Genomic DNA, 26,561 nt, shown 5'->3' on the forward strand with positions numbered 1-26,561 from the left:
TTAGTCTGTCGTCTTGCTAAAGCAGCCGTGCCGCGAACATGCTAATGCAATGTCTGGCTGATGTCGTAATATGTTGTGCTGCAAGCGGCAAGACTTGACTTTAATAACCATAAGTCTTATTTCATATTTGTCATGCTTTCCTTGTTTCACGTCGAGCTCTTCACTGCGTCGAAGCGATCATGAAGAGCAGCACAATGTCAACTAGAGCGCAGAAGTCCCACCCAACTGCTGTTGAAATCTTCTGTTTGCAAAGGCCAGCCAATCAGAAAGAAGTCTTAAAGAGATATGGGCCTTAAAGGACATGAAGCTAAAAAAGCCTGTTTCAGACATTATTTTCAACTTGAATCATGCAAAGCTACACTATTAGAATCTGGGACTGGAAAAATATGCAGCTCAAAATTACTATATCAGGTATCCTTTAAGGAGTTGGTGGCAGATACGTTGTGTCTGTCTGTGTGAAACCATGACCTGTTTGTAATATCAAAGTCCTTAGCCACATCCACCATGATAAACCTTATAAATGCCATTTTCTCCATTAACAAGTAAACACCAGCCACAGGAATTTTAAAGGAGCTCTTTTTTTTCATGGAGTGATTTCATGTAGTAGTGTTTCCATGTGCTTCTCTTCATGTGGTGTTTCCATAGAGCTGACGAACCTTGCCATGGTTTCTGTGGTAACTGCAGAAGCAAGGCTCACTCCTCACTGAACTATTTTTGTAACAGCAGATGGAAGAAGACTACAGTTTAGTTTAGGCTAGTTTAATTTTCTTTGCCTAGGGGTGTGAATGCAGCTTAGTCTATAATTAGATGTGAAATTTGCTTTGTTGGGTTTTGTAAGTTTTTTAGCATGACCATGGCCAGGACTCACAGGAGTTCATTTAATGGGTAATACTTTTCATTGCATATTGTAACACTGTATTGAATGAAACCGAATAAACTGCGCTGGAGCACAGAACCACACCGTGGCAACACAACTCTGCATTCATTGTGTGTACGCATTCATTTATACTTTTGACAGCCTGTCAGAGTAAAAGTAGATTTCTTTTGGAGCCCCCTCTGAAGAAATGCAACAAAAGACGGCACCATGCGCTGCTTTGGCTCGGCAAGTAGTGTGCTCAGCAGGACGTCAGTCTGGTCAGCCATGGAACAGCTTCTAACCAAGATGATTAAAACAGAACAGCCCCCGGGAACCAACCTGCCAGGTAAATCTAACTGGATATATTTATGCTCCATTTTCCCACCACTCCCATTTGAATAAAGGAGTTCATAGGTGTGCCCCAGGGGATGGTTTTTGAAGACTGGGACTGCTAGACGAAGCTGTTAGCAGTAATCAGAATGCAAAGGTGATATGAGGGTCTTTTATGGTCGTGGTTACTGAACTGACATATGTTTACTGGTACAGGCTGCTACTGTAGGCAGGAAAACACTAATTTCTTATAAATAGGCAAGAAAATACCAGTTTCTTATGAACAGCACTCAAATACATACAGATCAGATATAATATTAAATCCCATGGCAGGTAAAGTGAATGCAACCAGTTATTTTGTTAGATTATTTTGTTATTTTGTTGGCTGCACCTGTTAAAGAATATGGAATATGCTATGCAGCAAGTGAACATGCCTTTAACCTTAAGCTGATGTATAAGGATTCAAATGATTTTGACCCAGTCAGCTCATCTGGAGTGGTAATTCCCTATAAAATGTGTCTAAGGAAGTAAAACATGTGAACTGTCGTCAGGGACATAGGTGTCCGAGCCTCACAGATGCACATAGGGAGCAAAGGCTAACTGATGGGTTGATCCTGAGCTGAAATTGTTAGAAATTGTGACACCGCAAAGCCTGAAATATGAAATAATTGCCAGAAAAATGTAATTTTTCTATTTAAACCTGTTCAAACTGTTTATTGAACCTTCTGACAAATAAAAATAAAATAAAACATCAGTCTAATGACGTTGAGATCACAAAAACTTGGTGTTACAGGGTTAATGCTGGCTGCGGTGCATGAGTGGTGGCTGTATGGCCACCGGCTTGCCAGAATGCCCATGCTAACCCCTGTCCACTGCTGAGATCCCTTATACTGGAGCATCAGAAGTGAAACAGTGAAAGAAGATGGCCTTGTCTGATGAATCATGTTCTGTTGCACATCATGGTGAGAGCTGGGTGCATGCGCATGGCAGGCAGATGTCAGAGGCAGCATGACTCTCTGGTCAGTGTGCTTGGGACCTGGCATTCACCAGGATGTTTGCTGCATGAAATGCACTACCTGCCTAAACACTGTTGCAGGCCATTATAGCAGACCTTTATAGCAAAGGTAGCATCTTTCAGCTGTAATAAAGAACCTAACAAAGAGCTTTAACTTCTCCTGTAATTCTCCACATGTCAGTCCTGCTCAAACATCTGTGACATATGTGGGAAAAACTAATATGATCCACTTTACAACTCACAGGACTTAATTGATCTACAGCTAATATCCTGGTACCTGCAATCACAGATGGTTCAGAGCTGTTTTATTGGCGCTAGGGGGCTCCACATAATATTAGGTTTTAATGTTGTGGCTGGTAGGCGTAGTTTGAACGGCCAGCATAGATCTTTATGACAAGCTGAACAGTTTCCTAAAATAACGGTAGAAAGCTGCCCGACTAGCAGTGTCTTAAGCGAACATAGTAATTATCACTTTGCTGTAAGTGTCTTCTGTGTTATCTAGCAAGCAGTGTTTAGTTCAAGAGATATTATCACCATTGCTCTAAACAGAATGAGGACTAACAGTAAAAGGAGGTGATCATTTTTAAAATGGCAGCTAACGGCGCTTTCTGATTTTTGGAAATACGTGATAACTTCAGCCTCGGTTGTCACGGTCAGTTGTCATTAGTATAATCAGGCTCTGTGCAAATCTGTAAAACAACTCCTGCAAAGACACATTTCATAATCATACAGAGAGTGACTGGTTGAGCAGAGGTAGTAAACTCACAAACGAGTCGGGCCTCGTAAAATTTTTACTAACAACGAAATGAAAAACATATAACAGAAATCTGCTCTCCCATCAGCATCCTGTTTGAGCTATGATGGAGTAGATCACTTGGCCAGTCATGGCTCAGCAAACCCATTAGAAAGCTGTGCAAGGTGATGAAATAGCATGATGTTGAAACATGTGGTGGCGTGCACTGGCATGGAGAAGTTGTATTTTCACTTTGTTTCTGCTACCTGGAGCAAAGTAGAAATGTTGGCTCTTCACACATGCTACCTCTATGGTATCTGTGGCCCAGCGTCATTTTCAGTTCAATAGCATGTAAAAGCCTACGAGCCAAATTCAGTTAGACACATAGGCTTTATACTGAAACACACCTGATAATGATTTGATTCAAGGGCGGTGACATCCACATAAAATAAACTATGTAGAGGCTGCAGCCATTTTTAAACATGGTCCCCTAATGTGATCAAACCAGTTTAACTAAATTTGTCATGCAGACAACTGCCTGATCACACTCCCACATGATGCTCTGGTCCTCCTGGATTGCAGCCATCTTCACTTCTTGCTTGTTTGGGATCTCAATTGAACTCGAGGTCAAGTTCATGACTCAGTCCACTCAGTTGGTTCTCCTCCTAAATTGCTTTTGGTGAATGCTTAAGACTGCCTTGCTGCTGGATCGTTGTTCCCCGTGTTCTAATGCGATCCACTGGATCTGAGGAGTCTTAATGTATGTACTGATCACCGCGCTGCTGCAATTAGAAGCAAAATTATCAAGCGACTCCACCGGCAGTGCTACACATCCAATCAATAACACCACTTCTGCTGTGTTTGACAGATGCACTGGATTATGAGGCATCCATCACTCATGCACACTGATTCCAAGCTCTGAAACTTTCCTGGAGTACTTCTGATGTTTGCATCTTGTGGTGGACCACCTGAAGTGACTGGTCTACTCATGTCTTGATGTCTGACACATGTGCACCTGTAGGACACTCTGACTGACACACCTTTGGTCTTTGACAACTGAGGTAAACAACCAGAATAAGAATAAGAATAAAAAAGGTTATCAAAACATCAAACTCCAGTTCTTGAGATACATAGAATTTTTTAACACTTTGTGCACTAAATCAGGGAAATTGCATCAAGCTATCATTTAATCTACTCCTTTTAAAATCCAACATGGTGGCACACAGAAACAAACAAACAAAAAAAACATTACATATGCCCCACGTTGTGTAGACTGCATTTTGTATTCTAATCAACAAGTCCATAAATTTAATGGCGCTCCTAAATCAGACCTACTTGAGCTACAAATCTGCAGTCCAACCTGTCAAACACACCATAATGACCAGCTCAAAGCGCTGTTCGACCACAAACACATACATGTGCATACACAGTGGCTTCTGCTTGTGGAACTGCATTAAATGGCATCTTAGTCCCAAACACTCGATCAGCCAAAGTAGAGACTCATCATGTCAGCTAATTAAGGCTGCTTCAATAACAGTATTTCAGCACGTAGGGATGTAACCAGGACATGAGAAGAAAAACCCATTTGCTTGCCTCTGTGTCCCATTAACCTGATGTTGGTCACGAGTCTTTACTGTAACCCTAAAAATGAAATGACCTTTTTTCAAAGCGATGCCAGCTGATTAAACAGGATGATTTTCCTTATCTGAGAAGGACACTAGCCTAATGTCCCAGAGTCCTCGGGGGAAGAGAAGTGCATAAGAATATGAATTATCCCCAGACGTACACAGGCGGGAACCAACCCAGACGTAGAATAAAAGACATGCATGCATGAATCTGTAATGCTTTAATCAACAAGTCTGCTAGAGTTTCACTCTTTCTGCATTTCGAAACATGCTCACTGGTACATACACACCCACACGTGCCGGGCCATGTTCATACGTAATACCCAAACTGGATGATTAAATCTACCCAGAGCACACGTACAAGGAGAGCAAAAATAAAATGGAAAAAAAATTCCTCAGACACATATTTTTTGATTAATCCATGACAGTGGAGCAGATTACAAGCATGTTCAATGCAGTATGCACAGATGTAGGTAGAGACCTCCCCTAAGCCTGCCAGTACGACTAGCAGACTTTGAGCTAACATGCAAAACAGAGGCAGCAACACAGGGATGGAAGGAGAAGAACGACACAAACAGAGAGGTGAATTTACCTACCACACACGGACAGAGAGAAGGGAGCTTAGTGCGGCCCTTCATGAGCAAGAGACAGAGGAAAAACAGCCTCCCAGACACCCGCAGTAGAGGAGGAGAGAGATGGGGAGAAAAGGAAAGAGAGAGAGAGGGAGAGAGAGAAAGATGGGAGGCTGGGGAAGGGGAAGGGGAAATAAAAAAAGAGGGAGGGGAGTGAGGGAAGGGGGGAGGGGGGTGCCGTAGCAGACGAAGAGAGAGAGAGTTTTCCTGGAAGCAGAGAGTTGTTGGTGTTGGATGTATCTTGGTGTTAAAGGCAAGGGTCGGAAAAGAGACGACCAGCTGCCTGCTCCAGCCGTGACTCAGAAAATATGTTTGCCACCGCCGGTGAGGGAGGGAGGGAAGGGGGAAGGGGACATACAGGCAGAGAGACAACGTTTTATATTATTTTTATATGATTTTGCTTTTTGGGTTGTTTTTTTTTTTACAGTATGCTTCCACTCACTCTGCTCTTTGCTCCCTCTTTAGCTCACCATTAAGCACACAGACGTCACCGAACGTGAGAGCGTGTTTGACGCAAATATGAAATCTCTGGGTACACCTTCATCTCCACTCTTTTAACGGCAATAGCAATTGTATCTAGATAGCTCATTGCATCGCATGCAATCTCAATGTGCTTAACACAGAAGATAAAATGAATGAATAAATAAGCTCACGCAGGTTTGGAATATTAAAGGAAGTGAAAAAATGTCCATGTCATCGCTGTTACACGGTGACTGAACACTTTGAAGGTTTATTTGGTCAAATAGCTGACAGCAAGTTGATAACCAGCTAATCCCTTCTTATTAAGGCAAGAATAAAATACCAATATTTTCTGGTTTCAGCTTCCAGTTTTGCTTTCTAAAGAGAATATCTGGGGTTTTTTAAAAGTTTTGCCACAGTGAAATCAACTGGTGCATGCCAAGCTGCAAAATCAGTGACCCAACATTTTGTTGAATTTGCAGCGATGAAGCCCAGTTTCTTTAAATAGCAAATAATATAAATTAATAAAGCACAACAAAATTTAATAATAGACATGTGGTAAAAATATGTGGGTGCTGATCACTGAAGTTGTTGAAGATGTGTGTCAAATATGTGCTGCAGTAAACACACTCAGCTCTTTACCCCTAAAGGTTAAAATGAATCGGACCCTTCTCTTAGTGTTGTAGCTTTTTAAACTCTAACATGAAAGCTGATTTAATTACAAATACTCCTAGGTGGGACAGATGAGTCTTTACATATGATGTCTGTGTAATTTGTACCTTCAGAGTAGCTGCCAGCATTGTTGTCTGAATGCTCAGGTCTATTTCTATATAAAGGATATATTTTTTTATCACGATTTTCACTTTAGGTGCAAATAGCATCTTAATATAGCCTGTGATACTTTCTCACCTTATCACTTCACAATAACCTAGCACAGTGATAACTGGTAAATTGCATGGCTGGTGTATTGAGGATGTATTTTTGCTTTAAAACAGCCAAAATTTGTTTTTGCAAAAATGTGATACCCATATCCCTAAGCAAGGATACGTGAGCAAATTCATGTTTATCTTATCAGTCATTTCACATCACAAAGACCTGGAGATTGCTTTAAGAAGCGTGTTTCTAGATTTTATTTTATACTGTCTGTTTTCTGTATATAAAATATAATATATATAGCAAATACTGTTTCTTACGCAAGCATTAGACACTCTATCAAACTGTACAAATTCTTAAGTAATAACTTACATTCCTCTATCCACATCACAATCTTGTCTACAGGTATACTAGAAGCAGTATCGTAACCCTTTAGCCAGAAGCTGCACATTAATAAAGTCAACAATGAATGAGTAAGACAACCTTTCTCTAAGGAATGCATCATGACTTAATGCAAAATACTGATATCGCTAATAACAGTCAATGCTTGTCATAAGTGTCCAATTGTTATTATGTAGTAGCCATTCAAGCTTTTATCTCAGACAAACTTGAGTGGTCTTTGATCAGTTGTTATTGCCCAAATTTTTAACTAAATATAACTCCTTTCCAGGCAATTTATGATAGTTGTCATCATAAATTGCACTTCAGCTACTTCTCTTTGTATGTCTTTCAGCTATATGGCTATATTAAGGGGGGGAGAGCAAAATTTGGTTGGGGAATAAACAGAGTAAAATGCACCATGACCCCACTGGACTGTTTTACAGTGGATGGCTGTTGGGTGATGGATGGGTTATGACACCTGCAGAGGTTAGACCCACAGCCCTCTGGATCTCAGCGACACAGTGAGCTGTGGGTTCTGCGCAGCTTCGCTCTCTGTAACTAAAGACAACTCAAGCACATCGTGACATTTCCATCTGGAGTGAAGCCCGTTAGAAGAGTGTTAAACGCTGTGTAACCCGCGAATCCAGCCACATAAGACCAAACATTAATTTTCTATTCTCTGCATTCATGAGCATCCTCTGCCGGCGCCTACACAGAGGTCATCCTCCTACCTGCACGCTGTGGGCTTCACATTGTCAACACCCTTCAATGGCAGGTCTCTCTCTCTCTCTCTCCATATCTCTCTCTATCTCTCCCGTTCTCTCCTCTCTCCCTCCCTTCCTCCTTTCATCTCTATTCTCTCCATGATGATACCCCTGCCATGTTGTCATGGCAACAATCGGGCCCTGATTGCTTGGTTGCTAGGCAACTGACATCACCTATAAGAGGAACATGAAGATACAAAGCCAGAGACAAACAAATCAGAGAAAATATGCGCACTTGTGCGTTACTGTGCTGGGTGTCACTACGTCTGAACTCTCATAGCGTCATTAGCTCACGTCGTGTGCCGTGTCTTCTCAGGGCCAAAGCCGCACATGTAGGCAGCGAGGTCTATCATTAGGGTTACTAAGCATATAATTCGAATTTGACTTGCACTCTGTTCAGTCTTGTGCTCTTTGCCAGGCAGGAGGTTCAAAACCCCCGAAATCGTGACCTGAATTTCAGATGAGACTGTTGTGAATGTGAGTGCCTGTGACAGGGGGACTGCTCATGAATCACTGATACAGTAATTCAGATGCTTCCTATGATATATGAGGAAACACACAGGGCCCTACATACATATATATATGTATATGTGTGTGTGTGTGTGTGTATATATATATATTTTGGCATGGGCCAATGCAGCATCCGAGCTTCACATATGTATGGTACAGGCATGTGAAATGTGTATGAATACTCCTGAATCAGACTGTCATGAGCTCCTTTGCTGTAGTTTTTTAATGTGCCACAAGATGTCATTGTGTGCTGTATTACAAAAAAAAAGAAAGAAAATCAGCTCTCTAAGAAATTAAGATCCTGCATGCAAAGATGTTGCAAGTCCACATCAATGATATCAGCTTGGCTTTCTTGTTTTCGTCACTTTTATTTGACCTTCCTCTTTTCCCCACATATGACATGCTAGTTATATGATCTCTAACTAAAAAGCCTACAATGTGGGCATAATGTGTCATTACATAAGGATCCAGTGACAGCCTGACCCTCCTTGACCCTAATGAGGATGACAGAGCCTCCTCTATCGACTCTATCAACATCATTAGATGTACACTCTCATTGCTATTGATTTTGAATTTTCCAGGTTGCCACGACACTTTGTTGTGTTTCTTGTTTGCTCAGAGCGGAGCGGTATAGCTGACAGCCACTGCCCTCCTTACGGTCCACCGTAGCAGGCTCACGGCTCCCCATTAGCCTTCTTGCTCAATGTGAAATGACAAAGTGTCCAACCCAAACAAGCAATGATATATCTAATTTGTCATCTGTCATATGGACAATTTGAGGATGGACGATGATTCTGACAGCCAAAACAATGAAAATGAGCATCAGACCCTTGAAGGTGGCACTCTTAGTGCACAAAATGGAAAGATTCTAATGTTGTTGTTTAAATACGTGTTCACTGTTTAACGTTACATTGCCCTATTAAATCAAAAGAAGTAGCCATCTGCCCAAAATGAGGCTCAAAGGAGAAACTAAAAAAGCACTAAAGACGCAGACTGAGCATCTACCCTACAAGAATATCCACCTAATGCACCGAACCATTCGAGTTCAAAAGAAACGATGAGGCTTTGCTCATTCTCTCACTGTAAGAGACAGTAGAGCAGAGTGAAGCAGCAGAAGCAGGAGCACAGATTGTGCTGTGTGCATTTGACAAAGAGAAGCTCTTAACAGCCTTCTTGCTGGCTAAAGCGCCTGGTGGGGATGATGAGCATCATAAAGGACCTGAAATATACTCATACGTGAAGTGAGCCCTCGCCACTGTTGACTCTCCAGGCTTGAGATAGTGAAACAAGGCAACTGGTGGGCATACGATTTGGAAAAAAAAAAAACTTAACATGAAGCAGTTTGACTTTCTTAGTTATAATTATTATTATTATACAAATATATGAAGCGAGCAAGTGTACGGTGATCTTATACCTCCTCTTTATTTGAATCTAATGGGTTTTATAGGCAAAAAATTCATAGTTTTAAATTGAGCAAGGCTTCAATCCACAGTGCAAAAGCTACTTGCACTAGAGCGAAATGCTCACCAGCTTGCATGCATTCTGTCTGATCATGTAGGTGTACGTGGCTTTCTTTTGGTAAAACAAATGAACGTGTGGGTGAGTGGTGCAATACATACATAAAGACGAACCGAGATCATGGCTAACCCCTGAATTTTTTTCCAGTATTTCATCTCAAGCACAAAAGCAAGCTGTCATTCGAGCAGAAATAACGACAGAGCAATCGAAGGGGGAAATAAATAAATAAATTGCCCGTCTCTATACAGCTACAAATTTGTTCTGCCGTGCTTTTTAACTGACCAGCAGAGACCCTCAGCACAGTGCAGCCGTGGCATCGGTCTTGCACTGGGGCAAGCTCTGCTTCGCACACTGTGCCCTGGGAGACACTTGGCAGGATCAGTGTCTCTGTGGCTGCATACAAAGGCCTGATGGATGCTCATGCCCTTGAGTGGAGATCATCTGAGCTCTCCACTGGATCACTAATCCTGACACACAGCACACACTGCTGCACACATTCATACAGGCATCACACGGCATGGTGAATGGGCGCTTGTTAAGGTGGATGCCTTGGAAAAATATTGAGGAGGCTCGAAAGGACTTGCGAGCAGAGGGGTTTAGCTTATACTGTAACTCCATTTTGGAGACTCTCGGGGCTAGCGTAAGATACAGCAGCCATAAGCTTTTCATCCTTGAAAGCGCACAGACACACACGCACACACAATAAACACACATCCACATTATATAAATATTTATATAGACTGAAAAAAAGACAAATGTGAAGGGTAAAACCAAATCCAGGGAAGAAGATGCTCATGTCAGATGTAGCCATACATGAAGCCAATAAAGCGCATGCGAAGCTGCTGACTTTGACTACATCTTGTCAAATGTATAATTCATTGGAGGAAAAAAAAGGCACTAACTAGGGAAGCCTTGAAAGTGCTGAAGAAGAGGGCAGAAGGTAAGCTACAGAGCAGAGAGCAGGGAGGAGTAGAGTGAGCAGAGTGGGAGGGATGGGGGGAGGAGGTAAAATGAGATAAAGGAAAGAGGAGGCTGGGAGAGAGGACCGAGAGAGGGATTACAGAGGTGAAGGAGGCAAGAAGGACAAAAAAAAAAGTCTGTGGAAATAGGAAGTGGATTGAGAGTGACAACAGGGAAAGGAGGGATGATCAAAAGAGGCTAGAAAAGAGGAGGCAACAGAAATGCAATGCATGTCCTCCTTACCGCACAGGAGAACGTGGATTTATTGCAGCAATTTTCTCAAAGATAGAATTAAGATTAGTTGCTTTTCGAGCATAAATCTTTTTGCGCATCATCTGTGTTCGCGCCTCTCAAATTACCAACCCATCCTTCTCTGACTCAGTGCCATACAGGGAGGGAGAGTCAAAGGTATTGTCAGGCACGCAACTAAATATAAATCTTGTGACGTCTCCTCGATATGCCCTAATATTCTAGTTCTAAATGTTATGTAATGACACTTGTGTATGATTCACCGGCATCATATGTTGCAATTTATTGCTTGCTTTTTTTTTCTTTTCCCAGAGATTTTAGTGTGGGAAGGAGCAGAAAATTACATAAGCTGCTAAAAAGTCCAATTCGCTCAGGAGAATCGATTGAAATGCCGAGAGTTTCCTGGTCATTTGCTCCATGAATTATAAATAACAAGATTACTGTCAAATTGCAGTTACTTCAAATTTTATCCAAGCCAAAACTTGAACCTGTCAGTGTAGGAGGATAGAGAAAAGTAATAGCGTCATAAGAACTGTAAAAAAAAAGAAAGGGACACAACTTTTGCACTTTTACCTTGAAGATGAAATCATCTTTTATCCAAAATGGGCTTTCCTCACAAATTTGTACTAATTCTGGTTCTTTTGCTCAAAGACATCCTTTCTCAACTTCTCGGGGAGAAATTCTGCCTGACTTTTCTGGCCAAAATACTCAACCCACCGACTCAGTGGGGGACGCCTTTTAACCGTCAAAGAGCACGGCACAGCAGTGCTCCGGTTCTAGTTGGTGTGCTCTGTGTAGCGGTATCAGATATTTGTCACTCACCGGCTGACTGTGGCTTCACCCACACACCAAAACTTTGCGCAAAGACCTGCACGGGAACGCGGCATTGTTCACATAACTTGTTATACAGCATGTGGGTGTCACGGAACAGCTCGCTCAGGGAGCTGCTCGCCCGTCATCTGCTACGTGGTGGCAAGCCACACTCCTCACCTGCAGTTCAGCCTGCCTCCATTAAAGTTTAATAATGCACATTTAAAGGAATACACCAAGTTTTGTGGCATATCCAAGTGAACCGTAGGCTCTCTTGTGAATATCTGGTTTGTGTTTAACAAACAATCCCCAATGACAAAGGTTTAGCTCATTTTGCTGGGCGAAACGGTCATCTAGGCACTCCAAGAATAGCCATTTCATTTGCCAGTCTAAGAGCTGCTTAGCCAATCAGTCAGTGCATAACTTTGCACATCTATGCGCACTCACCTTTCCTTTTATAAACCAACCATCTGTCTCACAAGTTCTTGGCAATACTTGGGTTTTCTGTGCCAGCTTTACACTAAGTCTTTTCACACTTTGAAAGCCATGCAGAATCCTGGAAGCGGTTGGGTGAAAAACCCACAGTTACCAACCGTGGTCTTTTACTTACAGTCTTATTTTTCTTCTTGTCCTAAGCTCAGTGATATAAAACAAAATGCACGAGGTGCAGGTGTTCCAGGGAGGAGAAATACCTTGAAGCTTCCTTTTCCTGCCCCCCTTCTCTCTCTCTCAATGAATTTGTCACACTGCGTGGTGCCAGGTAACAAAAATTGCTTTGCAGAAGCGAAAAGCAGCTATCTGTGTGGAAGTTCTGTCATTAGGGAAGGACGTGAAATGGTGTGAAATTCGCAAACAAAAAACGTGTTTAATGTACTTTGCTGTACACGCGCGCAGTGTGTCTCCCTGCTCATCTGACTGCACCTACTTATCTGTGTTTAACCACTAATCTCTGTTGCCACGGAAACTGAGAGCTTGATAAGCAAATGAATGTAATGTGCCACAGTTAAGCGCAAATTTACGTAATACATCTGAAAGGACCAGCTGCACTCACGCCTGCTCCACAAATTAAGAACAAATGGAAATCTCAGATGATCAGCACCTTCACACGCCTGTGTGTGTGTGTGTTTGCGTGTATTTTTGTTTTCCTCTTTTTTCTGTCATCACTTCCTGCCAGAATCTGCATTCAGGTTCAACTGCTGGAGTACACTGCTCACCTGCTTTTGAATCTGTGTGCAGCTGTGTAGGTATGTCCATCAGAAAATTATATATATATATGTATATATATATATATATATGATCTGAAGGTCTTAAAGAGGTTGTGGACATCTGAACAAATAGGCTTGGACAACAGACTTAAAGCTACTTCATGTTCCTTTTTCTAGTTAATCTCATATCTAGTGCTGGCTCCTTGGAGCAGCGCATGTGTGTGATATAACATGTGGCTCATACATTATGTTTGCAGATGTTTGCAGCTGCACAGTGGGTAAGCTTCACGTGTGCTTACGGTCGAGTTTAGGAGAAAGCAGCTGGAAATTGTGAGGAATATTAGCATGCATAGTGCCCTCCCATGGTCTCTGCCTGACACACTCTGCAGCTTGGGCATGACACAAAGCCCCACACAGGCAACCCGAGGATCAGATCTCTGCCGCTTTCGCTACATCCACGCAGGTCAGCCAGCCCCTGTTTATACACTCACAAAGCATGACATGGAGTAGGAGATTCAGAGAGTGGGAGAGAGGGTCATCTAGAGAGGGAGATATCAAAGAGTGTTCAGTCAGGTAGCTCAGCTCGCACTGAGGCTTTTCTGAAATGTTCAAATGCTCAAAACGAACACAAAGATAGAAACAATGCACAACACGCGAAATGTCACGAAGACAGCAAATTCCCACAATTGAGAGATGGCAGAAGGAAGCTGGCTGCTTTCTTCCCGGTTCAGTTCCAGTTGTGGTGCCTCTCACTCTGTTTCACGCACACATAGAGCTAGAGTAATGAACAACAGATAGGCTTACCTTTGTAGTCACAATGCAGAGGCAGTCCATGGTACTTAAAACAAATATCGGGGTGTATCTCAACCCCCCCAACCCCCCACGACAGAGGGCTGAGACCCCACACCCCTCTCCCCAGCCTGCCCCACTCCTGCGCTCTCACTCTCGTCCTGCCTTTCCCCCCTTTTCTCTCCTTCCGTGAATCTCTTCTTTGACTAACTGAACCAGCGAGGGAAAGAGAGGATGGAGGGAGGGGGGAAACATGAAAAGGGAGGGGGAGGGCCACAGAGAAATAGAGAGAGTGAGCAAAAGGAGAAAAAAAAGAGAAGAGAGGAGAGAGGGTGGTCTTAGAATTTAGTATAAGAGAGAGAAAGAGAGGGAGAGAGAGCAGAGAAAAGGAAAGGTGAGAGTCTATCTAAGGAACGGTGGAAAAGAAAGAGAAAAGATGGGATGAATACAAAAAGAGATGGAGAAAGGGGAGGATGGAGATGGAAGGCAGGGGTGGTGGGATTAACAAAAAAGAGGGGGGGGGGTCACACTGTGGAAAGAAAAGGGGAAAAAGAGAAACGGAGAATAAGACAGCGAAACAGCCGAGGATGGAGAGGAAGAACTGAGGGAGGGGACAGTGAAGGAGAGAGAAAAGGAGAGGGAGAGTGGGTGAGTGCGTGAGTGTATGCATGTGTGCGTGTGTGTGTGTGTGTGTGTGTATGTGTGTGTGTGTGTGTGTGTGTGTGAAGACAGCAGGAATTAGACCGAAAGAAAATGTGTTGAGGAGGAGAGTGTGAATTACATATGCATCACAGAAAAAAAGAAACCATGAAGCACCGCGAGAGCGACTCAGAGAAGACCGGATCACATGAAGCTGAAGTTTGCTTTAACCGGATGGGAAAAAAAAGAAACTGAAGACACATGAAGGTTTTTTCTGCTTGTTGTAGCACTCTGCAGCTGTTGCCTTAGCAATGGTGCAGTTGTTGCCATGGCAATAGGGAGGCTTGTTGTTGTCATATGGTCACCCTTGTAGGACTGAGGTCTGAGTCAGTAACTCTGCATTGGATTTGCCCACCTGAGCATATTTCCACGTGGCTGTGCAAATATGCACTCAGGTTATAGAGGAGCACAAAGGACAGTAATAATTTGAGATTTTAGGAATATTTTAATCTTAAATAGTTCCAAATAGACACATTAATGATAATGTGTTGAAACTTTCTTTAGCCGCTCTCCGTCTGAATTGTTATATGATTTCCTCTGTTTGATGACCTCGTTCACATTTGTGTTTAGTTTAACTAAAACAGATTAAAAAATGCATGCAATCCTCTCAGCACACTCTGCCTTTAAGACTGTGGACTGTACCACTTGGGGTTATATAAGGGGGAATGTGTGCTTTAGTGTCTTTACATCATCAGTTCTATAATTGTACAAATCTACCCCTCACCCAGCCACATCCCCACTTTCCAGCCCCCCACAATGCTGGAGCAATGGTGCAGAAGTAAAGCAATTCGAAATGATGAACACACGTTTATTCCCCAGGATGAGAGTAGAGGCTTTGATCGAAATGTACAGCGCAATGAAACAAACCGAAACGCTTTGTGTTCACAGATGGCCTCATCCTACTGTTAGTAATACACTTGTAGTCGTGCTTTGACAGACAGATGACCCTAGTTACCTCTCTGCGCTTTATTAAACACCTGTTACTTTACATTCGGACATCTGATCGTCGTCTCTTGGCTCATGCTGAACTACAAACCTTACTTATTACAAGTTGCACGGCAGCTTTGTGTGACAGAGGTTTAATGAGCAGAGATTCAAGCACAGTGAAGTGATATTTCAATTGTCATCATATAACATTTATTCACTTCCACTAGCCTTTGATGCCTTCTGACAACTCTATTTATAATGTATTTAAAGACTCAAACACTATAACCCAAGGCTTTTTTTTCTTTCATCTTTTAAGACTCAGTTTTTCTTACTTTTGTCCGTTTTAAAAATTATACAGCGCTGCAGATCATCTCGGAAGGATGTTGTTTATACAAGATAGCAATGTGTAATAAGGAAATATAATGTGCTACATTTTATTTAGTAAAATATTGATTAATATACTTCATTTAATTTGATCGGTCTAATTTATCACAGTGACAATCAGTCTTCTGTTACTATTGTGCAGCTCAAGGAAATACTGAATGTTAGAGCTGGTGACTATATGCAGGTTTCCACATAAATATTTGTTTTTAAACTGGAAAGGGACCACATATGTGTCATCAGAGGCAAATAAGCTCACCGGGCACATCATTAGGTATACTTGTTCATCTTGTTTGTTAGCACAGTTATCTAGGCTGATCACATGGCAGCAACTCAGTGCATTTAGGCATGGAGACAGTTTAGGTCAAGGCAAACCGAGTATCAAAATGGGGATAAGGATGATTAAGGTGACTTTCACCTTGGTATGATTGTTGGTGCCAGACTGGTTTCAGAAACTGCTGACCTACTGGGATTTACTACACAGCCGTTTCTTGGGTTTACAGGTATTGGTCAGGAAAGAGAAAATATCCAGTGAGAGTCAGTTCTCTCTGTGAACATGCCAGAGATCAGTGACCGCTGGTATCACAGAAAAACAGTAACTTAAATAACCAGTCATTGCAATCAAGGCATGCAGAAGAGCATCTCTGAATGCACAACATGTCAAAGCTGGAAGCAGACGGGCTACAGCAGCAAAAGACCACATTGGGTGCCACTCCTGTCAGCTAAGAACAGGAAACTGAGGCTACAGTTCACACGGATTCACCAAAACACTGGAAAAACATCGCTTGGTCTGATAAGTCTCAACAACATAGGGTCATAAGGTCATCTACCCCAACACAGGGTCAGAGTTTGGCTTAAACAACATGCAAGCATGGATCCATCCTGTCTTGAACTGGTTCAGCTCAGTGTACTCAAATGTCTCAAATGTCATAGTCAACAGATCTCAATCCAACAGAGCACCTTTGAGATGTGGAGGAACAAGAGATCAACATCATGGATGTGCAGCCAAAACATCTGCAGGAACTGTGTGATGCTGTCGTGTCGATATGGACCAAAATCTCGGAGCAATGTTTGCAGCACGAAGAATTAAGGTAGCTCTGACATTAGCATAGCGTACCTAATGAACTGACTGGTGAGTGTATATCATTATAGTTGATTGATAATGAAATGGATTTTTCAAAACATCACCATCATCAATTTTTGCCCATCATTTTATTCTTTAAAAAAACGAAATTCTTTAATTACACGAGAGAAGTAAAATAGCCACTGGTGAATCTATTAAGATGCTTTCAGGGGAAGTGATGAGAGAGAAAATCTGCCATGTTTGGTGAAGAAATAAACTTCTATTCCAACCTAATTATCAAGCTTCTGAAGTCTGAGTTAATCAAATTATCTTCCTTATTTGTGCTTCCCCGGGCAGTATTAGTGGGACAGAACCACATAGAGGAACTTTATACAAAAAAGAAGAGGAAGACGGTGTAAAGAGTCTTTTTGCACTTGTAAAAAACGCTTATTTAAGTGTAAAAAACATTGTTACAGGCTTTCACGCGGACCAAAGTGGATTTTGTCACCTATTGTCACATTTTTCAAGAATCTCTTCTTGGCTGATAGAGAAAGGGAATAGAAATTTAAAGATAAAACCCAATAAACAAACAAACCCTAAAGAACAAAGTGAAAAAGAAAGCTGCTTCAGCATACCTGCTGGATTTAAGGGAATGAAAAAAGTCGGAATCTGTCCTCTCAACTTACTCTTAATTAATTTCCTGGGTATCAATCAAGTGATATCAATTTTAGTTTAATAAAAAAGAACAAAAACACCCAAAACAATTAAGTCTAGTGTGATTCCTTCTCCATGTTGCAGAACTGAGTTGTTGTGTATTGAAGCGCACTCCTGTGCTCTGTTCTGCTAAACTATTCCTGACTAAAATGGGTTTACAAATCATCTGTAAATGTCACAGATAATTGTTTGCACTTCTCACATCTGTGATGATGCTAGGTTTGTGTTTTTCATTTAACTGCGCATTTCTCTGTCAGCACTCGTTATGTCCCCGGCCCTGATTGCCGACAGAATTGGCAGCTTCCTCTTCTGCAATGAACACATAAACAGAGACGTCTCCGTTTATGTAAAATGCATACATCTAACGTGAGTTCCCTGTATGGAGGTGAACACATCTGCATTTCATACATGGATTCAAAAACATTTTATGTCTGTGTAAATATTTTAGTGGGAAAATGGGAACACGTCGTGTGTGTGTGTGTTTGAATGCATTAGTAATTAATGTAAGGCTGCACCAGCATGTGCGTGAGGTGATCTGTTTACTGTGACAGTGATTAATGTACATTTTCAGTCGTAAGTGGCGCGTATGAGCTTTTATGCATATGAAAGGATTGGATTGAGTTATGATCCGCATACTCTACAGGCGTTTTCTCTCAGAAGATGATCCTAATATGGCTGACCTGTATACAAGATTATATAATTCTGCTCTTGAGTGAGCTAACAGCTCTACGCTCACATTTCCTGTGCCAAAAACTTGAGTACTCTCACATTCTCAAAGTTATGATTCTTCTGGTGCAAATAATGAAAAGTGTGGGCCCAGACAGAAGAAAAAAAACTCAGTCACAGGAAAACAGCATAATATTCATGCTCATTATGTAAATGAGGAGAAAATCTATATCTTAAAACCAAAAAAAAGAACCCTTTCATTGCCCGTGCAACACCCACACATGCACAAAGGCACACGCACTTACACATGCACATGCTGTTAAAAATATATCATGCTAGGAGTAGCAAAGAGAGAAAAAACCTCTCCCCATGGACGAGCTTGAATACTGAGAGCATTTCCACTCATGTACATCCACAAACCTCCATTATAATAGTCCTTTAATAAGACTTGAGAAAGCACTCACCCATAAATATGTCGTCTCCATCCTGCTGTGCTGCTGAGCTTAAAGTCTTTTGGATCTATGGTGTGCCTCTGACAAAAAAAGTAGGCCAAGGACAAGCACTGGCCATCTAAACAGGCTAAACCCAGGCAGAACATCCAGATCATGGGGCTGCTGTGTGGGACACTCGCCAGATCTACTTCTAGTCACAGAGAGATGGAATATTTTCATGGGGTCATCTTTATTCAAGCTAAAGGATATTGCTCATGCAATATAGTGGAGTATTTTTTGCTGAATAATAATATTCTTTTGTAATGTCAAATATTTCACATTCAAAAATCTATAAAGAGGCTCTTTTAAACATTAGTATCAGTTAAGTAATATAAGTTATATTCCAGTCTGAAACATTGTTGGATTTTCTCTTGCCAAATTTCTTTTCTCTGTCCAAAAATTCAGCTGATTTAAAAACCGAGACCCTAGCTGTCAAAGACAGGAGACACCTACAGGTGGATCAAGACTCACTCGGAGAAGTGTCACTTTTTGGGGTTATTTCTGGGCATCATTGTGACTGCTGGGCCTGTCTGCTCTCACTTTTACTGCAGCTTCCCTGAAGTAAACTATCTGCACCCCAGTCGACATGCACAATGCGCCATGTGTGCGTGCCTCGGGAAGCAGGCTGCAGTTTGGATTCTGGGATTTTTGCATGTCCCAAGGCAGATGTTCAACAATTTGCCTGATGTATGCAGCATTTGCTTCTGATGGAAACTGTCACAGTCAGATTGCTACTGCATGGTCTGTGTAGGTACACGATAGCAGGTTTTAGGGTTCAGGTACTTTACAGCTTTCAAGCTTCAACAGAGGTGAAAATGAAAGCATAAGTATATATTTCTGCACTCACAGGAAGCACATTTAATTCTACCTGGTTTTATTACAAAAATTTCCATTATGCAAACTATATTTTTCAAAAGCTAGCGGCTTTATAAAACACAGTATACCTCTTTTTTTTTTGCTGGTTGTGACATTTTGAAAAAGCCAAATAAAAGACTTAATGAATAATGATTTGAAAAAGGTGCTTCCTGTGGCAAAGAATCACATAATGTCTTTGAGATCCAAGTTTCAAGATTTAAGTCAGTTTTCTTTGTTAGGATGTACAGCATCTGCCAAACACATAGAAAGTAAATATCATGACTACAGCTTCCAGAATGAAAAAAATTAAGCCAGTAAAGACAGAAGTGCCTTAAACTTCCATTTGATCTAACGACCACCAGAGGGCGGTAGCTGTGGTTACAGAAAGACTTCCTGTTTTATAGTAGCTTATAGAAAAACAGCTTTGTAAATACGTTGCTGGTGAGTTTCTCAATCATTCATTTTGGGTCTTATAGAAAAAAAAGGCTGGTTTGTAAACATCAGTCATGCTGTTTCAAAAATACAGGATTATCTGCCGTATTCTCATTGGCTAACCACTTGTGATTGACAAGCTGACAACTAGAAAGCATGTAGTTTCAAGGTCAGATGCACCCTCCTCATCATATCTAGTTTTTTAAAAACCAAGACGGTACTAGAGGAAACACTGGAAGACATCACAACAGCTATGTCCACCGTTTATGTCGATGATCAAACATCAATTTAATTTGAGCAATACTTCTAAATTATGATTGGTGCACAAATACCCTTAAAGTGGGCCTAGTAAGCATTTTCCTTATTTCTCTATATCAGGAGTCTCCAACTCTCAGTCTTCAAAAGCTACTGATGCAGCCGTACTCCAACACAGCTGAATTACCTCTTCAGCATGCCATCAAGTTCGGCAAAGACCAGGTAACAAGTCATTCATTTGATTCAGGTGTGTTGGAACAAGGATCTAAAAAGCTGCAAGACAGTAGCTCTCGAGGACTGGCCTTGGAGACCCCTGCATTATATATACAATGATGGATGCTCAGATTTTGTTTCGGCCGGAGGTTTCTTCCTGTTAAAAGGGAATTTTTACTTCCCACTGTCACCAAGTTCTTGCTCATAGGGGGTTGTTTGATTGTTTTGGGCTTTCTATTCATTATCACCTTACGAGATGAAGCGACTAGAAGCAACTGTTGTTGTGATTCTGCGCTATATAAATAAAACCGAACAAGGTCTGATATAAGACAAATAAGGATTAACTTGAAATGTGACAGATGCAAAGCTACTCTAGTATAGTCCAGCAATAAAGATCTAACGAAAGCTAGAAATGAGCATAACAGATCCTCTGTAAACTCACCAGTAATTAAACACCATTAAATAAAACTTTTGTAAAACTTTGGTCGAAGAGGTGTTCATGTAGGTCACCACTGGTCAGAGTCAGCTAATTGTAAAAATGAGTTTCATGGCCTTTAACAGTGACAATTAAAGGAAAACATTGCTGCTAATTATGTGGACACACTGTACCATAGTCTTTGTAGTCTGCTGAGGGTACAGTATAATGAAATGCACACTATAATTTGCCATGCTAACAGAGAATTGTTTGTTCTCCCGCTCAGTCTGTCTCACACTGCCTACATGTACCAGCATGCCTCACACTTTAGTGAGGAGTCAGCTGTGATTCACCATACTTTCCTCTTTTTAAAAAAACGTTAATTCATTAACGTTGCTCCCCATATTTCAGGATGTATAATTAAGTGATGTCGACGTGTGTGCATGATTCTAATTACTCATTGTGTTGTGTTGAGTTGTGTTTGTGAGAAACCACTTCATTGTGATCTTGTTGATTTAGTTACTCAGCCTAAGCAGTTCAAGAGAAACACTCTTGATCATCATTGCTTACTTAGCACAGCTCATAGTGCCACTGAGTGGCAGAATGGCTCTCATCTCCTCTTTATTGCATTTTCTCAAATGTGGATCCACTACTTTGACAGCACGTTATATAATTTCCTATCATTTTCTCTCGTGCAGATAGGCAGAGGAGCTGTCGGACCATCAAAACTGCTCTGTAATACCACCAGGCGGAATGAAAATGAAACTCAAACCGTCCCTGTAGTCCTTGAGACATCAGTGGACGGCGGAAGTAAACCAGGCTGCTACAGAGAACATTGGCACACTGTTGTGGGCGTTATACGCATGCCAGCACCATGACTAATACATGAAAATAAGGCTGAAAAATCAGTGAAAGAATTTATCATTTACGTTTCAGGGTCTTTGCTCTTCTGGATGTGAAATACGCCCAGCGGATAACAAACAAAACAATTAGACGTGCATTCACAATTTGAAGGCAGATAGACAGCTCAGTAAACATACAGCACATTTCAAATACCTCACAACAACACTGCTGTATGATTAGCCAACTCACTTCCACTTGTCAGTGCATGCCGTCTGCTTAGCGGCCAGCCTGGTTAAATGGCATTTGGCACACTGATAAAGCAAAACCACACACACGTCGAATAAGGCACTTCCCTGACTAACACTAGCGTAGCTTGCTAGCTTGCAGTAACCTTTCCTTGCTGATAATTCCCACCAACCCACAGCGTGTTAATTAATAAGCAGCTGGGGAATTCTAGGGGTGCTAATGCATTCACTTGTCCACTGCAGCATGTAATGATATAGCTCACATTCACCCCCCTTGGCATATGAGCCTGAGTAACAGAGCTGGTGGTGGGAGTAAAACCCTGATGTTAAGCTGAAAAATACTGTACACATGACAGTAGAAAGTGACTGGGATTATAGAGCCTTGTGGGAAAAAATGAATTTAGGTTTGATGTGGGAAGCTCGGAAGCATTAATTATACCCACAAAGTTAGGATAGATAGATAGATAGATAGATAGATAGATAGATAGATAGATAGATAGATAGATAGATAGATAGATAGATATGTTCGATCTGGATAATAAATTACAGTTAAAGGGTCGTTAAAATGTTACCTAACACCTAGTTGTGTTTGATTTTAAAAAGTGGTGGTGTCTGATTACACGGAGTTGTACACCATCTGCTGGTAAAATTCTGTAGTACTACTACTAAGAAATCAACCTCAAGTAGATGTTACATATTAGTATTGTTCTTTTCATGTTTTAAGCATATACTGCTGCTCATTTGATAGAAACAAACACATGTTTTGGATAAAAATTACTTAAAATGCTGATATGGTGTCACATTATCAAGGGCTGGAGTAACAAAAAGAAATAGCCCACATGGCACACATTTGAACAGGTAAATAAATAATAAATAAATCATCTGATTCTGCTGTTACAGTTTTAGGGTCCTTGTGTTGAGCATGCTGGTTCTCCACATCACACTATAATGGCTTTTTAGAGCAATTAATAAGAATAGAGTGATGCAAATGGCTTTTCTCTGTAAAAGTGTCCTGGTGGAAAAAGTGCCTATTTGAGCCAAAAAACACAATGATGTTTGAAGTGTTTGCTCTGACTGTGTCAGTGGGCGGGACCAAAATCAGTAAAGAAAGAAAGAACAGTACAATTTACTGTACCCTGCAGAAGAAATCCTATCTTATTCGTATTTTACCCTTATTTATCAGTTGGCTGCTCGTGCCCGTGTGAAAGTTGCAGTCAGATTTTATGCTTGGACTGTCTGTGTGCAGAAATAGAAAACAGTCTCCCTTTCAAAGCCCCCAGCAGTTGACAGCAGGACAAATGGGGGATGTCAGAGTCTGGGCTTTGAGAGCTCTGACATTCCTTCTTGTGCCCACTACCACCTGCCATGGCTTTGACTGCCAGTCGGTCACCTGTATGGTCATTCAAGGTCTTGGCCAAGCTTCTGACGGAGCAGTCATTGAAGGATGAATGTCCGTGCCTCCTAGGAAGAGCCCAAATTGCTCAGACATGTTTTTTCGCGCCAACACTTGAAATTTGGTCACTCGAAGAATAGTCGTGTCCAGCTAAGGAGCTTCCCAAGGCCTTCAGGGGACTCAGTTGCAGCTCTGTATTGGAGCACTTATCATCAATCAGCTCATCTGTGAAAGCTTTAAAGAGACTGCTGAAAGACAGACGTTGTTGTGATATTTTGGAGGGGCAAAACTGAGAACTCAAATGTCTTTTCGGTTCAAAAACGAGTTAAGATTCATGCATGTGCATTCATGCATGTACAACTGGTAACGAAAATAACCCTGGCATACCATTAACACCCATGAATGAAAACAAATTAACACAACAACTGATCTCGTTTGACCTGAAATTTTGTCTCAGGTACATACAAGTAAAGTTGCCAATGTGCCTCCGGGCATTTTAAAACTGCCTGTGTGTTATAATCAGGGGAGAGAAGTACTTTTCAACATAACAGAAGGGCTAAAGTCGTCACTATCTCATAACATTTTTGAGTCACTACTTTGCTCCGCTTGTGGCAAATAGAGGTGAGATGAAATATGAATCACAAAGCAGAGAGTTGAGGGAGAATCTGTGGAGACCAGTGGCACGTTATTCTTATATCTCAGCTACAAGGCTGACACAGAGAGGGGCCCTTGAGAGCTGAAAGACAAGTGAAGAAGCCTATTAATCATTTATACCACTTGGACTGTGTTCTCGAAAAGACAGCATTGTGGTAACTCATTTATGTTACCTCAATTGCCTTTGTGAGGCAAAAAAGAGACATGTACTAGGCAGAGGTTTAATGTGTTGTCTCTCGTTGGAGTTTGCTGCAGATTCGAGGTGAGAGTAAGAAGAAATTTGAAGGATGATAATAGTGTTTGATTTTCCTTTACTGCTACATTATTTTTGCTTTGGAATGACTAATACTCTACAAGCAGTGCTTGTTTTGGAAAGCCTGTGCCGCATCAGTGATCCCCACAGTTCTATCCAAACATGTAAATCTTAACAGCATGGTGTAGCACAGCACTGTCTATGCATGCGTTGTAAGTGCACAAATATTTCCCCGCTTGTTCTGTCAAAGAAGAACAACTGCAGTGCTAGCGGCACTCCAGCAAGCGAGGCTAAATCGTGCCGGTAAAGGGTTAAATCAGAGGATCAATCTACTGATTTTAGACATTCATCTTTTTCCCCTTTTGTTTTTTTCTTCTCTCTAAAATCCTTAACCTCAAATGTTGCGTGACTCATGGAAGACTTGGTGCTTGCAAAGAGCAAGGAGATACAGTATTTGCCTTGCCTCACACATGCAGCACAACCTGAATAGGTGCCGTTTTACAGTTTCTGCTGAATCTAGTAACACCAAGCCAGAATCAGAGAGAAGCCCCGACCAAAAAGGAGTGAGAAAAGAAAGAAAAAAACCCCACACTTGTTGTGATGTGAAGAGTCTTACTTTGTGTCGCATCTGGCTTATCTCTGATCATATCTTGTGAGTTTCAGTAAGACATGTAATACTAATGTTGTCAGTGACATACTGGACTACTGAAAAAAGTTATTTTAGGCCCAGTAATTGACAAATTAAGACCAAAGACCAAATAACCAAAAGAAGAAGAGAAGAACAGCTAACAAAGAGATTTTATCGTCTGTACTTGTCAACAATCTGCCTGCAGCCAGTTTTGAAGATAAGAGGCGAGAAGCTTTCTGCAGTGCAAACTTACTGTGCATTACAAAATGATGCAAGCTTTGGGTAGCTTGTAAGTTATTTTAATTTTAATGGCCATTCGTTCTCTCTCCCAGAAACATGAAAAACATCACAAAAGACAAGACAAAGAGATTGTCTTTGCTGCTGTTTTTTTATAGCAGAAAATCTGTGAAGTATGGGGAAATGGCAAAAAAAAAAAAAAGCCAGTGATGACCACAACTTGTGTGAAATTTGTCTAATATATCTAATGGTACACTGTGCAACTATTGAGAGGGCAAACTAGGTCAGGGGCTGCACTATGGCTGGAAATCAAGTGCATTTCTATCACATTGCAACAGCGGCAATGAACAGCAAACATTCATAAATACTATATGATTTCCCAATAACTTGGATAGATGCTACTGATTAAGAGACAAAGTGTGACTGAGTACTCAAATGGGCCTCACATCCATGCATGCATGGTAGGCTGGCATTCACAGATGGACCATGGCACAATCTAGATTTTCAAGTAGCTTTACACACCAGAAATAAAACAAATCTAATGTGGATTTCCCACATGATGACACAGAACAATGATGTTCTGTGGTGGCACTCTGCTAAGATAGCGGTGGGGTGCAGCATGACCTTGTTGACTAGTTTAAACCAGCAGCTCATGCTTGACACTGAAGAGGTTCAGCAGCCGTATTACACACAAATGACTTCAATCTTTGCTGCACTTGCAAGAAGAAAAACAGATTCATATACGTCGTGCACTCACCGGTCAGTCTGTTCGGCTGCTCCTCAAAAGCAAATGTCTAATCAGCCGTTCATGTGGCAGAAAGCCGGTGGATTTAAGAATGTAGACATGGTCAAGAGGATCCGCTCAAGTGCAAATCAATCATTGGGATAGGGTGGAACATCTATTTAAGTGACTTTGAACATGGCATAGTTGTTGCTGCCACTTGGGCTGGTTTGATTATTTCACAAATTGCAGAGCTATTATGATTTTCACACACAACCAACTCAAAGAGCGGTCCAAAAAAGAAAGTGCTTTGTAAATGGCAGAGAAGAATGCCCAGACTGGTTGAAGGTGATTGAGAAACAACAATAACTTAAATAACCAGTTATTACAACCGAGGTTAAGAACACCTCTGAATGCACAACAAGACTTTTTCAAACATGAACTTGGGAAAATTCATGCAAAACCAGTAAGAACATGATGGTGGCATGACGCAAGATGACTACTAGCTGTGAAAATTCTGTCAATTGGCGCGGTTGGATATCACTCAGACTTTGAACTGAACTCAGGAGCAGGAAAGTTAAAGATAGTTTAATTCCAGTTTGATTGTGCCATTTATTTGCATTTTGGTGTTGGGTAGGGTAATGCCTAGGAAAAGCTCAAAGCTGCAGCGTGTGTGAAGCAGATGAGCTAGCAGCAGAAGACAACACCTATATTTGCTACTCCTTTCACCACAGACCACTGGAAGATTGGACCAATGTTATCTTGTG

The 26,561-nt window shown here is 41.4% G+C and overlaps 1 protein-coding gene across 3 annotated transcripts in view; it reads right to left on the bottom strand.

Annotated features, from left to right (window-relative positions):
* Positions 1-26,561, bottom strand: part of dlg4a (discs, large homolog 4a (Drosophila)) — an 86,147-nt gene that overhangs the window by 55,086 nt on the left and 4,500 nt on the right. The window contains exon 1 of one of the 3 annotated variants that reach the window (XM_013272336.3): positions 13,725-14,291. The exons of 1 other annotated variant lie outside the window; for it this stretch is intronic. In XM_013272336.3, coding sequence (XP_013127790.1) covers positions 13,725-13,754 — 30 coding nt within the window. In that variant the 5' untranslated portion in view covers positions 13,755-14,291. Of the gene's footprint in view, positions 1-5,155; positions 5,279-13,724; positions 14,292-26,561 lie in introns of those variants that run through there. One more of the 3 variants, XM_013272335.3, reaches the window with a different exon arrangement.

The sequence above is a fragment of the Oreochromis niloticus genome, linkage group LG10 (genome assembly GCF_001858045.2).
Source record: "Oreochromis niloticus isolate F11D_XX linkage group LG10, O_niloticus_UMD_NMBU, whole genome shotgun sequence".
NCBI lineage: Eukaryota > Metazoa > Chordata > Actinopteri > Cichliformes > Cichlidae > Oreochromis > Oreochromis niloticus.